Source organism: Bos indicus x Bos taurus, chromosome 17 (genome assembly GCF_003369695.1).
Source record: "Bos indicus x Bos taurus breed Angus x Brahman F1 hybrid chromosome 17, Bos_hybrid_MaternalHap_v2.0, whole genome shotgun sequence".
NCBI lineage: Eukaryota > Metazoa > Chordata > Mammalia > Artiodactyla > Bovidae > Bos > Bos indicus x Bos taurus.
The window spans coordinates 58,171,677-58,191,933 of NC_040092.1; the positions used below are offsets into that span (position 1 = coordinate 58,171,677).

Sequence of the window (20,257 nt, forward strand, 5' to 3'; positions counted from 1 at the left end):
TTCCCTTTCAACTCTTTTATAATTTTTAATAAAATGTTTAAAGGTTATACTTCGTTGGCAGTTATTATAAAGTATTGATTATATTCCCCATGTTGTATAGTGCATCCTGGTAGCCTATTTTACAGCCAGTAGTTTCTGCCTCCCACCGCCCCCCACCCCACCTCTGTAAGGAATTGTCCTCCTCCCCACAAGGAGTACATGATGGCTACAATGCTGGGTAGTTTTTATTTCTGATTATTCTTCACCAGCTGCTCCTAAAGATTAGAAAGCCATATGGGGTTGGTGTGGGGACCTCAAAGTCCAGGAGACTAGCTAAAGGTCTTGTTTTGTTTGTTTTCTTTCTTCTTTCTTGTCTTTGCTCCTCAAGAATTAGATCTAGTTACCTGAAACTCATTAACCTCTGCCAGCCTAGGGTTACAGAATATTAATCTTTAAATGAAAACCTCGTTAATTTGTCTTTACATGGTCAGTTATTCAACAAAATATAGAACCAGTGCTTTTGATTTTATTTTCTTTTTTTAAAGCTAGTCAGATTTTAACCAGAGATAACTTTTGTTGTTGTTGTTTAGTGGCTAAGTCGTGTCAGACGCTTTGCGACCCCCTGGACTCTAGGCCACCAAGCTCCTCTGTCCACGGGATTCTCCAGGCAAGAATACTGCAGGGGGTCACCATTTCCCTCTCCAGGGGATCTCTCTGCCCAGGGCTCAAACCCTGGGTCCCCTGCATCGGCGGGTGGATTCTTTACCACTGAGCCACCAGGGAAGCCAGAGATACTTGGTTTCTCCTCAGTTTTGGACCAAACTATCCTCTGTTCATTGTAGATAATGTATAACTAGATCGCCTAATCTTTTAATCTTAAGGTATAAACATTTCTGAGAATATCTTCAGTTTACAATGCCTAATGTTAAGTTGAAGAATCAAAAAGTCTTTTTTTCTGGAATAAATTCTTTTTCTGTTAGATTTAATAAATCATTCTATACAGAATGAGATTGCCATTATTGGTAAATAGAGGCTGCCATTTCTTTCGAGAAGATAATACATGTTTGTTTTCACCATTATGTGCTTAGAGCATTAACTGCATTCTGTACAAAATTGGACAAGGCCCCATAGGACATCCTTTGAGTAATTAAATATCTTAATTGCTAGAGTGTATCTGGGATTCTGTGCTAAGGAAGCCCATGGTGAATAAATGTCCTGTGTTTTTACAGTCCTCAAGTGTGTTTTCTTTATCAGGTTTCAGAAAGCATTTCAATGAGGGCTTCACCTTTATTTCTGTAAATTCTAGCATGATAAGCAACACCTTGAAAAATTAATGAATATTAGTGAATATTAGTGAAATATTAATGAATTCAAATTTTAAACCCAAGAATTTTAAGCTTCTGAAAGTTAGAAGTGTGGCTCAGGAAACCAGAAACACATCATCTGTATTGTAAAAGTTAGCTGCTTAGCATTGATGCGTATACACTACCATGTGTGAAATACGTGGCTATTGAGAAGCTCCTGGATAGCACGGGGACCTCGGCTTGATGCTCTGTGATAACCCAGAGAGCTACAGTGGTGGTGGGGAGGCACAGGAGGGAGGGGACATATGTATACTTAACAGCTCATGCACGCTTTTGTACAGCAAAAACCAACAGAACATTGTAAAGCAATTATCCTCCAATTTTTTAAAAAAAGTTAGCTACTTTGAAAGTATATATGTACATGGATAAAAATTAGATGAAAATATGGAAAAATGTATTTTTGATGGTGGTAGGATTATATATAATTTCCTCCAGTTTTTCAGTTGAATTTGTTGTTGATTGTCGTTTATTTTGTTAAAAAAATGCCTGTACAACTTACACAGTTTTGTTCTGAAGAACACTTCTTTTGGATCTTGGATAGCCTCCAGAAATGTGGATTCTTCATTTGAAGTTTATAATATATAGTATAGGGCTACGTCTCTTGCTATAGGTTTTTCTTTTTCTTATTTCTTTCAATAGCTGATTTTTTAGAATTAAATGCAGAGGATAAAATCTAAACAAATTCTATCCAGCAATTAATAACAAAAAGTAATTTTGCATAACTTAGACTGAATATTTTTTTCCTACACTAATAACATACTCCTTTGAATGTTTATAGTCTTAGCGCACCCTTCCCCTTCTGCCAGCAATCCCAGTTGATAAAGCATTGTGGGTTTTAGCTAGAAATTTCCCCCTGTGTTTGAGCTAGAATGATTTCACTTTTTAGGAACAGCACAAGAATTAGAACTGTTGCTGGCGGTCCAGTGGTTAGGACCCTGTGCTTCCACTGCCAAGGACACAAGTTCATTCCCTGGTCGGGGAACTATTAATAAGACCCCACAAGCCATGTAGCACAGCCACAGAATTGTTGCCTTTAACATGCCTACACTACTCATGGACCAAGTGGGCTGCAGGCACTTTTACACATATGTACATATTCCATCTGACTTCCTGTCTACATGTATCTACTGCAGTAGCACCTACAGTCTTAGGAACGGGGCAGGGACTAGATCGGAGAGTGGGTATACTGGGTGGAAAAATATAGACAGGATATCCTCTTGCAGAATTTCATGACAGGCTGATCCCACCACAAGGAGCTGGGGGTTTGTGGTCTTCTGAAGCCCTCTAATTAAATGGAGGAAGCGATACCATTTTTTTTTTCCCTGCTTGTCCTCTCCCTTCCAGATCCACTCCACCTTCACTCTAGTTAAATGCCACCAATTATATATTTAAACTAAAAGCCTGAAATGTGGATTTCTGTGGCCAAGTGTGGGACGTCCCAGTGACGTCTCTGAAAACCCAGAGCCAATCCCTGTGCTTCGAACTCAAGGTTTATATTTAGAAAACTGTGTGAATCGTGTATTTTCACAATGTTGTAAACATGTTTGTGTGGCTATTTTTAGCTTCTGCAGACTTCAGTGAACTTCCAAGCTGGCAAGTCAGGTGCACTCAGTTGTCATCTGTTACCTCAGATGCCAGCACTTTGTGAATGACTGATTGTCTTGGGTTTCTAACATATTTAAAGCAGAGAAGTGTACAAGTTATCTTGTGTCAACTGCATGTGATATGTCTATATTATTATACATATGGTCTTTCTTTTTTAAGCTTTTATGAACTGTATAGCTTGGGTAGCAGTTTTTCTTGGAGTTTAGGATGAGTTGGGTCCTGCCAAATGGGACCAGCAGAAATAGCTAGTCTTTTTTTTTTTTTTTTTAATTTTATTTTATTTTTAAACTTTACATAATTGTATTAGTTTTGCCAAATATCAAAATGAATCCATCACAGGTATACATGTGCTCCCCATCCTGAACCCTCCTCCCTCCCCATACCATCCCTCTGGGTCATCCCAGTGCACTAGCCCCAAGCATCCAGTATCATGCATTGAACCTGGACTAGTCTTTTTCTCTTTCCCCCAGCCCTTCTCTCCCAGTCCTCAGCATTAAATCATGTACATGTAAATCCTTCCAGTCACTGTTCTTTTCAGTCCACTGTCAATCCATTCAGTCACTCAGTTGTGTCTGACTCTTTGCGACCCCAAGGACTGCAGCACGCCAGGCCTCCCTGTCCATCACCAACTCCCGGAGTTTACCCGAACTCATGTCCATTGAGTCAGTAATGCCATCCAACTGTCTCATCCTCTGTCGTCCCCTTCTCCTCCCTCCCTCAATCTTTCCCAGCATCAGGGTCTTTTCCAGTGAGTCAGTTCTTTGCATCAGGTGGCCAAAGTATTAGAGTTTCAGCTTCAGCATCAGTCCTTCCAATGGAATATTCAGGACTGATTTCCTTTAGGATGGACTGGTTGGATCTCCTTGCTGTCCAAGGGACTCTCAAGAGTCTTCTCCAACACAACAGTCGAAAGCATCAATTCTTCGGCACTCAGCTTTCTTTATAGTCTAACTTTCATATCCATACATGACTACTGAAAAAACCATAGCTTTGACTAGACAGACCTTTGTTGTCAAAGTAATGTCTCTGGTTTTTAATATGCTGTCTAGGTTGGTCATAACTTTCCTTCCAAGGGGCAAGAGTCTTTTAATTTCAGTCACCATCTGCAGTGATTTTGGAGCCCAAAAAGATAAAGTCTGACACTGTTTCCACTGTTTCCCCATCTATTTGCCATGAAGTGATGGGACTAGATGCCATGATCTTAGTTTTCTGAATGTTGAGCTTTAAGCCAACTTTTTCGCTCTCCTCTTTCACTTTCATCAAGAGGCTCTTTAGTTCTTCTTCACTTTCTGCCATAAGGGTGGTGTCATCTGCATATCTGAGGTTATTGATATTTCTCCCGATAATCTTGATTCCAGCTTGTGCTTCATCCAGTCCAGCGTTTCTCATGATGTACTCTGCATAGAAGTTAAATAAGCAGGGTGACATTATACAGCCTTGGCATACTCCTTTCCCAATTTGGAACCAGTCTGTTGTTCCATGTCCAGTTCTAACTTGCTTCCTGACCTGCATACAGATTTCTCAGAAGGCAGATCAGGTGGTCTGATATTCCCATCTTTTGAAGAATTTTCCACAGTTTGTTGTGATCCACATAGTCAAAGGCTTTGGCATAGTCAATAAAACAGAAGTAGATATTTTTCTGGAAGTGTCTTGCTTTTTCAATGATCCAGCGATGTTGGCAATTTGATCTCTGGTTCCTCTGCCTTTTCTAAATCCAGCTTGAATATCTGGGAGTTCTCAGTTCATGTACTGCTGAAATCTGGCTTGGAGAATTTTGAGCATTACTTTGCTAGCATGTGAGATGAGTGCAATTGTGCGGTAGTTTGAGCATTCTTTGGCATTACCTTTCTTTGGGATTGGAATGAAAGCTGACCTTTTCCAGTCCTGTGGCCACTGCTGAATTTTCCAAATTTGCTGGCTGAGGGCAGCACTTTCACAGCATCATCTTACAGGATTTGGAATAGCTCAACTGGAATTTCATCGCCTCCACTAGCTTTGTTCATAGTGATACTTTCTAAGGTCTACTTGACTTCACATTCCAGGATGTCTGGCTGTAGGTGAGTGATCACACCATCATGATTATCTTGGTCATGAAGATCTTTTTGGTACAGTTCTTCTGTGTATTCTTGCCACCTCTTCTTAATATCTTCTGCTTGTGTTAGGTCCATACCATTTCTGTCCTTTATTGTGTTCACCTTTGCATGAAACGTTCCCTTGGTATCTCTAATTTTCTTGAAGAGATCTCTAGTCTTTCCCTTTTGTCTTCCTATTGGTCAAAGATTATAAGACTTGGGTGGTGTAGAGGGAGATGGAAAGTTGACCGAAAAAAGAAAGCTGGGCTCTTTTGAGGGCCAAGACATCATAGAACGGGCAAGATGGTGCTGATTAGTTGAAAAAGAGAGGTAAATGATCAACAGCTTTTCTTACAGGGTAAGATGATTATCTGGATGTCACATGAATGAAAAAGTGTTTTTCCCCCAAATAATCATGTCTTTGCAAAGGATAATGCTCCCCTCTATCACTGAAGGGAGACAGCGAGGAGAGCATCATTGTCAACACTCGGGCTCAGTCTTCTATGGTCCCATCCAAGATCCTCTTCATTCATTATCTGTGGAGTAATTTTTGCGTCGTGTTCGGCTTTGTGCTTACTTCTCTTTGGGTGAGATTCTTCTTCCTTGCCTCCTGAACTTAATGTGCTTTATAGTCAATGACTCCAGAATGCATAATTCATCTCTTTGGAAGCATGCCTTTCCAAGGAAGCCTTTCATTGCCACATATCTTTTGTTCCGGAAGCTTTAGATTGAGTTTCATGTTAAGAAGAAAATTATACAAAGCATTATTCTGGCTCATTCAAGATAAATGTAGTTATGGAAATTGGAATTTTGTTTTGTACCACTTTATGCTTCTCCTCTGCTTCTTAATGTGAAAGTGTTGTTTCTGAAGTGTCATCCAAATAGCACTGTTTTACTTTATCGTGAATTCTGACTGTTCAGTACAAAGCAGGGGAGAAAAGGAGAATGTTTTTGTATGTTTTGCTGGAAACTAAAAATGCTAGCTTTTTTCCAGAATTAATTATTACTTTTCAATTGAATAGCTAAAGAAGAAAGAGTTTAGACACTTGTTGGGTTTATGAAGATAAACTTTTTTTTTTTAATTTCAAAGTGTTATTAGTGTTATATTTTTTTAAAAAGTCACTATTTAAGCAAGCATGTTCTTTTCCCAAGAATAATATTAATAAAAATAATGCAGGGGACATGCATTTGTGGGGCACAGTAAAATCAGGAAACATATTCACATAATTGTTAGCATCTCAGGCACAGCAGCCTACAGTAACATTTCACAATTTTAAACATTCGTTGTGGGTTTTCTTATTTAGAACTGCAACCTCTTTAGCAGTTGGTATTGCCTCTTGCTCAAGTCGAAGAAATAGACTGTAAAGCAGCACCGTCCCATGATGGCAACTACACTCGTGGCTAAATTAAATGAACTGGAAAATCCACTCCTGAGTTGCACCAGACATGTTTTAAGTTCTTTGTAGCTGCATGTGACTAGTAGCTGCTGTAATGGTCAACACAGTCATTTTCTTCATGGCAGAAAGTTCTGCTGGACAGCATTGCTCTAAAACTGCACTTAGAATTTGTATCTGTGCTAGAAAATCTGGTGATTTTCAGATGTGATATCAATTTCCTAGCACTGAAACAACAAAATTTAAAGTTCTCACATCTTATTCTTCGCTTAAACCTGTCCATTTTTACTGTACTTCTTCACAGTACATGGCTTGTTGCCTTTATTCTCTTAATGATATTACATCCTACCCTCAGAGACAGGGATGTCATTAGACACACACCCCCCAAAGTTGAACATATAGGAGAATTAGTTGTATATATAATTAAATACACTAACATAAATGTTTTATAACTAAAATACGTAGACGTCTCAATACTGTATGGACTTGTCTGAGGTTGTGGTTCCTGGATTGTAGCACACTGGCATGGTTCCATATGGTTTCATATTGACTTAATCTTGATTAAGTGGTTTCACTTTTTGTTGACTGAACCTTGCAGAGGAGGAGATTTGACAGGATTTGTGGCTGAACTCTTACAGCAATAAGAAGACCCACTGTTGGTCTGGCATAGCATTAATTTATGCAGAGACTGGGTTTGTAAAGAGCAGAGACAGCATCTTCAGGGTCACCCGGAGACATTCAGTCATTCATCCATTTGTTGAGGTAACAGTTGTCACACTGGTCTTTTAAGGCACCACGTCCTTGCCTACTGTGCACTCTGCTAAGCACTTAGATGGAAGAGAAATGAGACAAGATCTTGGGTAGGAAACAGCTGTTCAAAGGTCTTCATGACAGTCAGGAGAAGCTTACTCTAATAGAAATTTGCACAGGTGCTCTGGATACCCTGGAGCAGTCAGCTTCACCTGGAGCAGGTGACGAGCACCAGAGAAGGTACTGATAGACAGGAAGGAGTTGCAGTTTCCCTTCACAGCAGATTCCAGCTACTCCAAAATGGAAAAGATTAGTTCCTGGCCAAGCCCTCTCAGTGTTTGGAAATTTTTCAAACCATGGGGGAGGGGGAATCTTTAAAATGCCATTCAGAGGCATCATTTTAATGACTGTGTCAGACTCCTTCATAGAAGCGTATCTTAATTTATTTCCTCAATTTCCTACTGTCACCAGTTTGCTTCCTGGTTTGCTTAGGACAGAGGAGTTTCCCGAGATGTGGAATTTTGACTTGTAAAAATAGGGATGGTCCTGGGGAAACTGGGATGGTTGGTCACCCTACCTATTGTTGCATATTTAGATTGTTTCAAATATTTGTTCATATAACCAACATTGTTCTGAGTGCTTGGATGCCCTGTGTATTTAGCTGTCTTTTGCATTATTGCCTTTAGTGAGATTCCTAGAGATGAAATGAATGGTTTGATGACTCTGGACGTGTCTGAAGCTCACATCCCTTAATGGTACCTTTGCTGTTTTCAGCTAAATTGGGAGGAATCTGTCTGGACATTTGTGCTACCTCTGCTTCCATGGGTTCTTAGGGAGATATACAAAAGACACACTTGCTCTGTAAGTAACTACAGCTGCCCTTCTAAATCTCCAGGTAACCAGATGGCATAGGACTCCCAAATACTTTTCGTCTAGGGCAAAGGCAGGCTGAAGGCTGATTCCAGAAGTTGAGGTGGACTCCCTGACCCCACTGCCCTGTGATCACACCCTGATGTGAGCACACTGACTCTTAGAGGACTTGGTCACAGGAAAAGGGTGAGATGAAATGAAACCCAAGGCAGGCGGTCTTTCTTCCCAGTACAGGTTCAAGCCTTCAGCCACACAGGACATTTTGAGCTTATCGTGCATCCACTGTTAGCCAGTCTCTTGCCTCTCAGCCTCCTCCTTGTCAGGATGAGGAAGCCTCGGAAACCCACAGAGTTAGTGTGTCCCATAACCCGTACACTTGGAAATATGAGAGATGAGCTAGTATTCACAAGTTAAAATATATATTCAACCTGCCCCACCATGCTGTATTGAGAGGTGACCTACCTTCCTGTGGAATTTTAGAAATGAATGTGCCTAGTTGGGGTCCAAAGTCTCATATCAAACTCTTCTTTGAAGTAAGAAGTATTAAAGGGAAGTCCTGTTTCAAGCATTCTTATCATGTGGCCCAGAGGTCCTGTGAACCCCTGAAACTGTGCGATATTATTTATGTGTCTTTTTTAAAGAAAAGGTTCTATTGCTTTTATAAGATTCGCAGAGCGGTCTAATGATCCCAAAAGGTATAAGAACTAGTTTGTGTTTATAAAATATCAGGGAATTTTTGTCATTGCTGTTTTGTTTATTCCTTTAATGTAGGACTTCCACCAGTTTTGAAGTAGGCATCAGTTTAGCAATGATTTCAACAAGCAAATGAGATGCACTTGCATTAATCATTTAAAATTCCTGAAATTTCTTTCCAGCTACCATAGTGTTTGAGTTAAATTTGATTTTTGTTATTTTTTTGTTAGGTTTGCTATTATGAAACTGCTTTAGGTCTAGCTAATTTGTTTTTGTCCAGACACTGTATGTAAACCCCTATTTAAGAAGTCTGTGGCACAGTTGTTAGCCTACTTCTAGGCATTGTCTTGCATTATTTTTGGTGTATTCTTTTGTTTATATTACTAAGCTAAAGTTAGCACAGATAACACTAGGCTAGAAGATGGTGACAATAGTTTGAAAACAGGAAATTTTAGGCTTGTGTGTGTTTGGAACAGATGATCTTAATGACAGAGCCAATGGAGTGGAAACTTCCACTGAGCCTGTTTTTTCCTTATTTTGCGCTATGAGAAAAGATGGTGCTTCCTGGAAAACAACTCAAGTATTTTAAAGCAAATGGTTTTCTTTTGTCCCTGCTTCATGGCTAATTTGTTTTTCTTTATTTTATTTACCCTAGTTGTATTATTATTATGGAAAGTTAATGTTTTTAATAGGAAAAGTAATTCCCAAAGTGCTTATTTTAGATATTTAAATATCTAAGTATAAGACCGTTTACAGACATGGTTTTTCAAATAAATTAAAATGGTAAGAATGTTAAGACCACCAGACTTTGGGAGAAGAAATTTGTTTCTCTATTTTAAGTGCTTCCAACTTTCCTTTTTTTTTTTTTAACCCTCTAAATTCCAGTTTTTAAAACAAAGTAGTTATACTTTGTCTAAGCTGTTTCCTGACTAAGACTCAGTCTCTCCAGATGTATCCTGGAATTCTATATTTAAAAGAAAGGCTAAATTTATTCACTAACTGCAGAATATGAAGAGGAATATGCATTTCCATACAGATGTAAGCTCTTTTGTCTTATGTACATCATTCCTAGATTTTAAAATATTAATTAATAGGCATCGTTTTTTAGAACATTTTGAAGCATAAGCTTTTAAAACATGCAATATTTTTAAAATTATTACAGTACTGAGTGGAAAGTCCTTGACAAAAAATCAGACACAAAATCATATAAAATGAAAATATGAAACTGGTCTGACCCTCCCAACCCTATTCCTGGAATGACCGCAGTTAACATTTCCGGTGTGTCTCCTTCCAGACCTGCTCTCTAAACATAGTTTATACATACACACAATCATTTCAGACAAAATGAAATCATACAATTCTGTAGCTTATTTTTTTTTTAAGTTTAACAATTACCTTGTGAGTATTTTTCATATATGTGCTTCCCAGGTGGCTCAGTGATAAAGAATTCACCTGCAAGAGACGTAGGTTTGATCCCTGAGTTGGAAAAATCCTCTAGAAAAGGAAATGGCAGCCCACTCCAGTATTCTTGCCTGAAAAATCCCCTGGACAGAGGAGCCTGGAGGGCTACAGTCCATGGGGTCATGCTGCTGCTACTGCTGCTAAGTCATGTCAGTCATGTTCGACTCTGTGTGACCCCATAGACGGCAGCCCACCAGGCTCCCGTCCCTGGGATTCTCCAGGCAAGAACACTGGAGTGGGTTGCCATTTCCTTCTCCATGGGGTCATGAGAGCTGGACAAAACTTAGCAACTGAGCATGCGTGCATTTTTCATATGTACAGATTTGTCTCACTTTTTAAATGTTTTGCATCAATTTATTATTGTATCTATATCTCGAAATTTATTTAACCATTATCCTGCTGGTGAAGTTTAGATTAAAACCTCCCTTATTAAAAAATAGCATTTTCATTTAGTGAAACACCTATCTTTGTTAACATTTTACAGATTTCTAAGATTATACATAAGTTTTGAATTCACAGTTGTGACCTTCTTTCCTTAAATTTCAGTCGTGAAATACCCTTTAAGAGATTTCAGAATAAGAAAGTTCCACTCTTTTTTTCCACCAATTTCCTAGGATAATAGTGGGTTAGTAAAATTACAGTGGTGATGTTTCGTGATGGAAGGGCGGCTGAGTCGAGAATATAGAAAGTGCTGTTCTTCAGCTTGTCCAGTCAAGGTCAAGTTGAGGATTCAGGGACTGTGACAGACCTGCAGACCTGGATGGAGTCATTAGAGGCCTTTGTGAACCACCCGAAGGGAACACACTGCCTAGGACCTGTGTGCTGGGAGCTCAGAGAAGTGGGAGCAAGTCGGTCAGGCGCCTTAACTCGGAGCAAGCTGAGGAAAGCTGCAAAGAAGAGGTCTTAAGCTAACTCTTGAAGGCAGAGTAGGGTCGTTGGGTGAGAGAAAGAGGATGTGTTAGACTGAAAACAGCAAAATGTGTGTGTTGGCTGGAGAGGCAGGGAGGGTAAGTATTGTTTTGATCTATAATAAGTATGGTTTTGTACACCGACCTGAGAAGTTGGAGTTTGGGCTACCCTAATAACAGTGGACTTCTTCTTTTCTCTCGTTCATTTAAGTTCACTGGCTTTCCCCAGCAGACACAAAAAAATGTAAGGAATGGTCTCAGCTTTCAAAGAACTGGATGTCAGGTTGGGAAAATAATTCATGAGTATATGAAACATTTGGAAATGTACATAGAAAGATAGCTGTAGCCCACCAGGCTCCTGTGTCCGTGAGACTCTCCAGGCAAGCATACTGGAATGGGTTGCCATTTCCTCCTTCGGAGGATCTTTCCGACCCAGAGATCGAACTCAGGTCTCCTGCATTGCAGGCAGATTCTTTATCGTCTGAGCCACCAGTGAAAATGACAAGATAACAGATGGTTCTAAGCTGTCCATAGCCATGCAGAAGACTTTGGCCAAGACTCCTGAGAGCAGATGTGGCAAGACAAGGGAAAGATTTGAACAGAACTTTGAAGAATGGTTAGGTTTCCGATAGTAGAAAGGAGTTCAAATATACTCTCTGGTGGGATAAATACTGTGGACAAAAATGAGAAGAGAACAGATAAACTGCTTTGGTGGCAGTAGAAGGCTTGAGAAGAGAAGGAATTAGATACAATTTTAAAAGAACCTCTATACTTGTTTGTTCGCTTAATTCTCTTTCAAAAACCAGCCTAATTCTGCCTGAGCACATTTGAATCACCTGGTGAGCATTTGAAACGCCCTATGCTGAGACTTCCCTTTTGGTGCAGTGATTAAGACTTTACACTTCCAATGCAGAAGCTGTTGGTTCAATCCCTGGTCAGAGAACTAATCCCACATGTGGCATGGTGTGGCCAAAAAAAAAAAAAAAAAAAAAACAAGAAAACCTCTCATAGCTGTAGAGTTTTAAAACAGATGAATTTATGGTTTATGCACCTCTATCTTTCCTGAATAATTCTTCTCAGCCCAGTTGCAAATGGGCTGGGAAGATTGCAGGCTGCCATCTATGGGATCACACAGAGTCGGACACGACTGAAGCAACTTAGCAGCAGCAGCAGCAGCAATATCCCTATAATGCATAGAGAGTGTGAGAACTTCTGTATTTTTATCCGTGTCTCCTTTGACATATTCAGCATTGCCTGAGCACCTTGCTGGGACATGGCTCCAGTCCTCAAGAAGCTGACTTGTAGGGATGTCAAACTCTGTAACTGGAAATGAGGGGGAAACGGAGAGCTTGGAGGGGGCCATTCAGGGGTGGTTTCCCAAAGTCTGAGCTAAATCTAGGAATGGATTATGTGCTAAGGGCCAGAATGTATCAGGGCCAGAGGGAGTACAGAAGTAGAGTATTAAGGGACCTGCATATATTTCCAATGCAGTTGAAAGGCAGAGCAGCAAAAAGTGGGGCTGGAGAGAGAGCAAAAGCTAGGAGAGCTTGCCAGAGAGAGTTTGGCTTATCCTGCAGGCAGTCACCGAATATAGAGGATAGGTAAAAGCAATGGAAGTACTCTAAGCATTGTAGATACTTACTTTCACCGTCTGATGTAAATATATGTCCACTGGGATCTGTGCACTCTCTGTGCTATTCTCTTTTGATTTTCATATAGAAGCCAAATTTAATCTTGAAACCCTGAGATGGGACACTGGCATCAGACTGTTATGCTTCAAAATGCAGACCTGCTGATGCAATCTTATTTTAACGCATCATTTATTCAACTTCAGGTTGAACTGACTGTTGCATGTAGGAAATGACAACAAAATAAATGTTTGCATAGCTCCCTTAACCACACCTGCTTGTTAGCCAGTGGGTAAAATGATTTTTCACATGTATTTTGTTTAAAATGGCTTTGAATGTTTCCTAAAAAAAGTGTCCTTTTTTGTCTGTAACTGCAGTGTAGAATTGGTAAGGCAATGTACAGCTTTCTCCGGGGCTACCAAGGCAGCAAGGATAAAAATAGGGCAAACTTTAAGAATCCCAGATATTTTCAGATAACAAAGACTGATTTATGTGGACCCATTTTGTGCTCAGACAAAACATAGAGAAGCTTTTGTGCTGTGATTAGCAAGGGTGCTGATGTCAGTTCTCTTGTTGAGCATCAAGCTTTATTCTGTGGCTAAATTGTGCTTTGTACCCTAATCCAGAGAACCTTTGTATCTGCCTTATTAAAGTGTGTAGTTTATGTAATTGCTTTTGTTTTCCAGTTTAATCTGTGCCAGATTCAATGAGAGTGACTCATTTTGTGACTGAGACAAACATTCACATTTGGACCATGTTAAAAATAAATAAATAAGTGGCAGGTGCTGCTTGGCTAAATTCTGTGTTTTCATGTTGTAATTTCCTGCTGCAAGGGTTCATCTCTTAGATAATGTCTTCTCAGCCTCTGTAATCGCTAGCCCAATCTGCCCAGTGCCCTGCGATTCATTGCTGCTCATTTCTTGGCTGTTTATTTTAGTTTCCAAGGGCCTTTTACATGTTAACAGTATCATTTCAAGAGGGAAACACAGAAATGGATGGGGGAGCTGCAGTCAACTGGATGACCAAGACTGACACGTGAACTGTAGCAAAGGGACAGATTGCATTGTTCTCTGTTTTTGTCATTTTCCCGGGGTGTTTTGTGCCTGTGTTTGGCAAAGTTCAGTTGTGTCTACTTTATTATGTATACATTCAGCATTGGAGCTCTTTTTCTCAGGTGGAAGAGGTTTTGAAAGCATGACTTTCTATTCAGGGTGGCCCATATATCTAATCTAATAGTCTGAAAATTGTGACAACTTCACAGTCTTACGGGAATTCTGTTTATTGTATAAATAGTTCTAAGTACTTGGCCCTGGGCTATGCACTGAGTGTGTAATGGCGAATAAAATAGACATGGTCACAGTCTACTCAGACTTTACAGTCTGCTTGGGGAGTTAGATACTAAATAAAGAAATACAAAGAAAACTTAGATCACAGAATTATAAAAATCACTACATAGGTAAGTGATGAGATCCCTAAAATTATGCCCTACTCTACACTGGGGAGTGGTGGGTTGAGGGTGGTCAAGAAAGAGAAACCTAAAGGTCAAAGTCTGCCTGGCAAAGAGAGGAAAGAACATTCTGGACTTAGGAAGCAGCATGTGCAAAGTCCCCGAGACAGGAGACAGTTGGGCATCCAGAAATCATATGATTAGCAGGAGAAGGGACAGCTGATTAAAGAGAAAAATAAAATGACTGTATTTAAGAATTTAGAGATGGACTATACAAGCACAACAGTATTGTAGCATTTAGTATAGGGGCAGATAACCTTGCATACTGGCTTCCCTGGTGGCTCCGATGGTAAAGAATCTGCTTGCAATGCAGGAGACCCAGGTTCGATCTTTGGATCGGGAAGATCTCCTGGAGAAGAGAATGGCACCCCACTCCAGTGGTCTTGCCTGGAGAATTCCATAGACAGAGGAGTGTGACGGGCTGCAGTCCGTGGGTAGCAAAGATCTGGACACGACTGAGCAAATAACACACAACTCTGCATACGTCTTACAGCCTGAGAGCTGCACTGAAGTACAGTATAGAAATTGATGCCTGTGATATTTAGTCGAGTCATTGGGGGATGCGTGAATTATGTTCAATGAATTATGTAGTAAGGCATTTTAGAAAGATTTCCTTGCACCAACCACATTAAAGTTTTAAAAAGTCATTTCTGTATTTAAAGACAGAACTTTCACCATCTGGAGAAATCACTTAGAAAAAGATACGAATCCTTGATGGCCCTGGATAAGTGACATAGTACTGTGTTTTCCTTTTTCTTCACTTGTCTCTCCCTTTTTAAAGCTTACTGCTTGATAAGGAGGTATCCATGAGGGCATGAGTTTTACTAAGAGATGATATTTATTTATTTTGAAATAAATAGATTTATGAATGGATTTTTATAATCCAGAATCCAGTGCTAAATTCATGTGAATTTAACACTTTATAACTTTGTAGTATTATCTAAAGCATCTGTAGAACTCCAACACTGCCTTCTTCTGGACACTAATCGTTTGCTTTTAACTTTGAGCTGCAGTCAGACTGAGAAATTAATTCAAAATCTTGATGATAGGGTCTTCCCTGGTGGTCCAGTGGTTAAGAATCCAGCTTGCAATACAGGGGACACAGGTTCAATTCCTGGGGAGAACTCATATCCCACATGCCCTGGAAGCAACTCACCCTATGCACCACACTAGAGAGTCTGAGCTCTGCAACTAAAGATCCTGCATGCCACAGCTAAGACCCAGTGCAGCCAAATATTTTTGAAAAATCTTGATGATATTAAAGAAGTACAGATATAATATTTTAGGTCTTTGTGATTTTTCTACTTGATCTGCTTATTAAAGGATTGCATAAGTTTTTCCATGAAGGAATGCCTGTCCATTGACAATTTGTTGTTATTGAGTTGCTAAGTCATGGGGTCCAACTCTTTTGCAACCACTTGAACTGTAGCCTGCCAGGCCTCTCTGTCTGTAGTCCTGCATATATTTTATTAGAGTTGCTGTATTCTCAGATATTTGCATGTATGAGTGTTTTCTTCATAGCCAGTAGATTCTTGGAGAGAAGAAATCATCAATTTCCTATCATTTCTTCACGCAAGCACCTAGCATGTCATTTATAGTATAATCAATAACTTATGGACTGATTATTTTATTGACTTAGTTCTTAATATATCTAAATTTTCTTGGGTGAATTCAATTTAAATAATCTTTTAAAATGTTAAAACCTGAAGTTATCACCCTAGTTAATTCAGTTATTAGTACAGTTATCCAAATGATTATAGACCAAATGAACTGCTTTTTGCACCACTCCAGTCCCTTAATTTTCATTTTCTCTGCCTCAGAGAATTGTCACAGCTTCCTAGCTGTGACTCCATCAATGAACTACAAGTCAAAATTAACTCATGTCAGAATTTATTAAAAAAAGGTGGTCATTATGGAGGCTGAGACTAAACATCTATTGGAGAAGTTTATGTGGATTTTAGTTAGTCCTCCTCTCGGTTTGCAGGTATTTTTCAGGATAAAATAAAGCAGTTTTTAGTGGATACTGTCATGCCTTTTGTGTTACAGTTGCCAACTTCTGCAAAAGAAAAAATATAGAGAGAGAGACCATATCATAGCACTACTAGTATTCCTTTTAGTGATTATAAATTTTGTAGATTTTTTTAAATAAAGGGATCTATTTGTTAACGAGGAAACAAACAATATTTGGGGAAGGGGGATTGGCCTACGTTATATTACCAATGTCATGAACATTCTTTGTCTGATTAGACTATTTGTGTGTGTGTGTGCGTGCATGTGTATTTGTGTGTATACACTCAGTTGCTCAGTCATGTTTGATTCTTTGCAACCCCATTTGGACTGTAGCTCACCAGGCTCCTCTGTCCATGGAATTTTCCAGGCAAGAATACTGTAGTGGGTTGCCATTTCCTTCTCCAAGGGATCTTCCTGACCCAGAGATCGAATCCGTGTCTCCTGTACTCTCAGGCATAGTCTTTACCACTGCACCACCTGGGAAGCCTGAACACACTGTAGGTAGAGCACCAAACTCATATACTGCTCTGAAGAAAATTCCTGAACACGCCATAAGCACAAAGCTGTCAGTACCCGCTGGTTGTCACCGGAAGAGACATACTCTGTCTTGTTACACTTTTCCAGAACGAGGGGACTGAGATGAGACTGGTGCCGCATCATGTTCTCCAGATGGACAGAAGTGGACAGTGTCCATGAAGAAGATTTGATTCCCTTGGGGTTCATAAGTTGCCATTTCTCGGTTCTTCCACTTCCTGGTCGTCTGACCCTGTATGTTCAGTCTAGAGCAGAGAATGACTCTTAGTAGATAACTTGAATTTTGCCAAAATGGGCCTCTTTTTGGTCTGACTGCCCACTCAGGAAGACCCTCACAGAAGAGTAAGGCTTCATTTTGTCTCTGGGCAGAGATGTTGGGTTTAAAAACTGATGAAGTCAACTCTTTGAGACAATTGATTCTGTTTTTTTTTTCATTTGATCAATGTTGAGGTTAAAGAGGGTAGTAGTGAAAGAATTTCTAGGCTTCTTTAGGTGTAATATGAAAGTCCTTTGCCCTTTCTTTAACTGAGTTGTATATTTCTGTTGTTACTGCTGAGTTGTAGGAGTTCTGTGTATATTCTGGACATTAATGTCTTACCAGATATATGATTTGCAAGTATTTTCTCCCATCCTGTGAGTTGCATTTTCACCCTTTGAGCATGTCCTTCAAAATATAAAAGTTTTAAATTTTGATCCAGTTTATCTGTTTTTCTTTTTTTTCGTATGCTTTTAGTGTCCTATTCAAGTACTCATTGTCAAATCTAACATTGTGAAGCTTCCCCTATGTGCTTTTCCAAGAGTTTTATAGTTTTACCTCTTACGTTTAGGTTTTTGATCCATTTTGAGTTCATCTCTGTATAATATAAGGTGAGGTTCTAATTTAATTCTTTTGCAAGTGGATATCTGGGTTTTCCAGCACCATTTACTTTTTCATATTTAATGAAAACTAAATCTTCCTTGATTTGTTGACTTGATAAGTACATCAGTGTAAATGTCTTCTAATATCAATCAGTGTCTTCTAATACTTTATCAGATGATAGAGAACAATAAGTGTGTATACACACAGATTATTGAGTTAATTGAGGAGACACCAGTAAACTTGGCAGGAATGGTAGCTTATTCTATGAAAACAAAACAGCATATGTGACTTTCTCTAGTCAATGATCTTGTAAATTTGATTTGACAAATGTGCATCTGAAAAACTTCTCTCAGCTTAACACTGGGTGAATATTTTTGTTTTGTTCCTAGGCTTGGAAGAGGAGATGGTTTGTGTTACGCAGTGGCCGTTTAACTGGAGACCCAGATGTCTTGGAATATTACAAAAATGATCACGCCAAGAAGCCTATCCGTATTATTGATTTAAATTTATGTCAGCAAGTTGATGCTGGATTGACATTTAACAAAAAAGAGTTTGAAAACAGCTACATTTTTGATATCAACACCATTGACCGCATTTTCTACTTGGTAGCCGACAGCGAGGAGGAGATGAATAAGTGGGTTCGTTGTATTTGTGACATCTGTGGGTTTAATCCTACAGAAGAAGGTAAGTTAAGTTCAGGATTTTGTGATGCACCCTGAGTTCTCCTTTATTACTGCATTTTAAAAGCCATCATAAAATTCATTGTTATTTCAGTTACACAATATATTTTTTATAATAGTAACAACATGTAGAAAAAGCACACCTCTCAATATCTAGAGAGAAACTTTATGTAAATTTTAGAAAGAAAGACTATCATTGTGGGGCAGGGTCTAAATAATGTCCTGAAGATGACAGGAAGGCATACTTATTTAAAAGTGTTTCTTGAGTTCCAGTATAAATACTAAGTTAAACCTTAACACTGCTGATACTTGATATTTCAACCTATTAAAATAACATTTTCATGCGACTTAACTCTCTAAAGTTTTTTAAATTGAAGTATAGTTGCTGTACAGTATTATATGTTGCTGCTGCTAAGTCACTTCAGTCGTGTCCGACTGTGTGACCCCATAGACGGCAGCCCACCAGGCTTCCCCGTCCCTGGGATTCTCCAGGCAAGAACACTGGAGTGGGTTGCCATTTCCTTCTCCAATGCATGAAAGTGAAAAGTGAAAGTGAAGACACTCAGTCGTGTCCAACTCTTCATGACCCCATGGACTGCAGCCTTCCAGGCTCCTCCATCCATGGGATTTTCCAGGCAAGAGTACTGGAGTGGGGTGCCATCGCCTTCTCTGGATTTATATGTTACAGCTGTACAATATAATGATTCACAGTTTTTAAAGGGTATGCTCTTTATAAATAAAATATTGGCTATATACCCTGTGTTGTACAATATATCCTTATAGCTTTTTCTATACATAATAGTTTGAATCTCTTAATCCCCTTTGAATCTCTTAATGCCCTTTTCTTGAGGTCCCTTACCCTTACCATGCCCCTCTCCGTTCCCACTCCCTACTGGTAACCACTAATTTCATCTCTATGTCTGAGTCTGCTTCTTTTTTGTTGTATTCACTAGTCTGTAACATTTTGTAAATGCCACATTTAAGTGATATCATAAAGTGTTTGTATTTTTTTGTCTGACTTATTTCACTTAACATAACACCCTCCAGGTCTATTTATGTTATTGCAAGTGGCAACATGACTTTTTCATGACTGAGTAGTATTCCATTATATATCTTATATTGATGGTGTATATTACAGTATATCATATCACATCATGATATAATACATTATATTCCATTATATGTATATATATGTAAACACCACATCCTCTTTATCCATTCATTTAATAATGGACACAGGACTTATTTTTAAACTATATTGGATTGTGGAGTTATGAAATAGCCAAGGTGACTATCAATACCTATGAAAAGAAAATTGAGAATCAGTCACAAAACATGATGAAAAAGAAAAAACATCTCAATTTACTAAACACAGATGCCCTATAAAGCATGTGGAGGAAGAAGGACCTGAGTTTGGAAACAGAGGTAGTGAAGAAAAGCTTCTTAGAGAAGCCCAACTGTGAACTGGAGGCTTTTGAAGGAAGTCGTATTCTGTCTACATGAATGGAAGGAGGGATGCAGAACCTGCAGGCTTAGGGGCTAGGGAAGGACGCAGAGGGGGAGTAGACTCCTCCCTGGTTGGAGAAGAGGGCTGTGAATGATAGAGGCAAGGGAAAACTTTCTTAAGGATCTAATATTTGGGTTCCTGTCCTGGAAGAAACTATGGTTTTTCCAAAAGTCATGTACGGATATGAGAATTCATAAAGAAGGCTGAGTGCCAAAGAATTGTTGCTTTCAAACTATGGTGTTGGAGAAGACTCTTGAGAGTCCCTGGAACAGCAAGGAGATCAAACCAGTCCATCCTAAAGGAAGTCAGCTGTGAATATTCATTGGAAGGACTGATGCTGAAGCTGAAACTCCAGTAATTTGGTCAACTGATGTGAAGAACTGACTCATTTGAAAAGACCCTGATGCTGGGAACAATTGAGGGCAGGAGGAGAAGG

The 20,257-nt window shown here is 39.3% G+C and overlaps 1 protein-coding gene across 10 annotated transcripts in view; it reads left to right on the forward strand.

Moving 5' to 3' along the window:
• GAB1 (GRB2 associated binding protein 1) overlaps nt 1-20,257 on the forward strand; it is a 128,015-nt gene that overhangs the window by 73,363 nt on the left and 34,395 nt on the right. For all 10 annotated transcript variants that reach the window (XM_027567421.1, XM_027567419.1, XM_027567420.1 and 7 more), the window contains one exon: nt 18,024-18,318. In XM_027567421.1, coding sequence (XP_027423222.1) covers nt 18,024-18,318 — 295 coding nt within the window. The remainder of the gene's footprint in view (nt 1-18,023; nt 18,319-20,257) is intronic.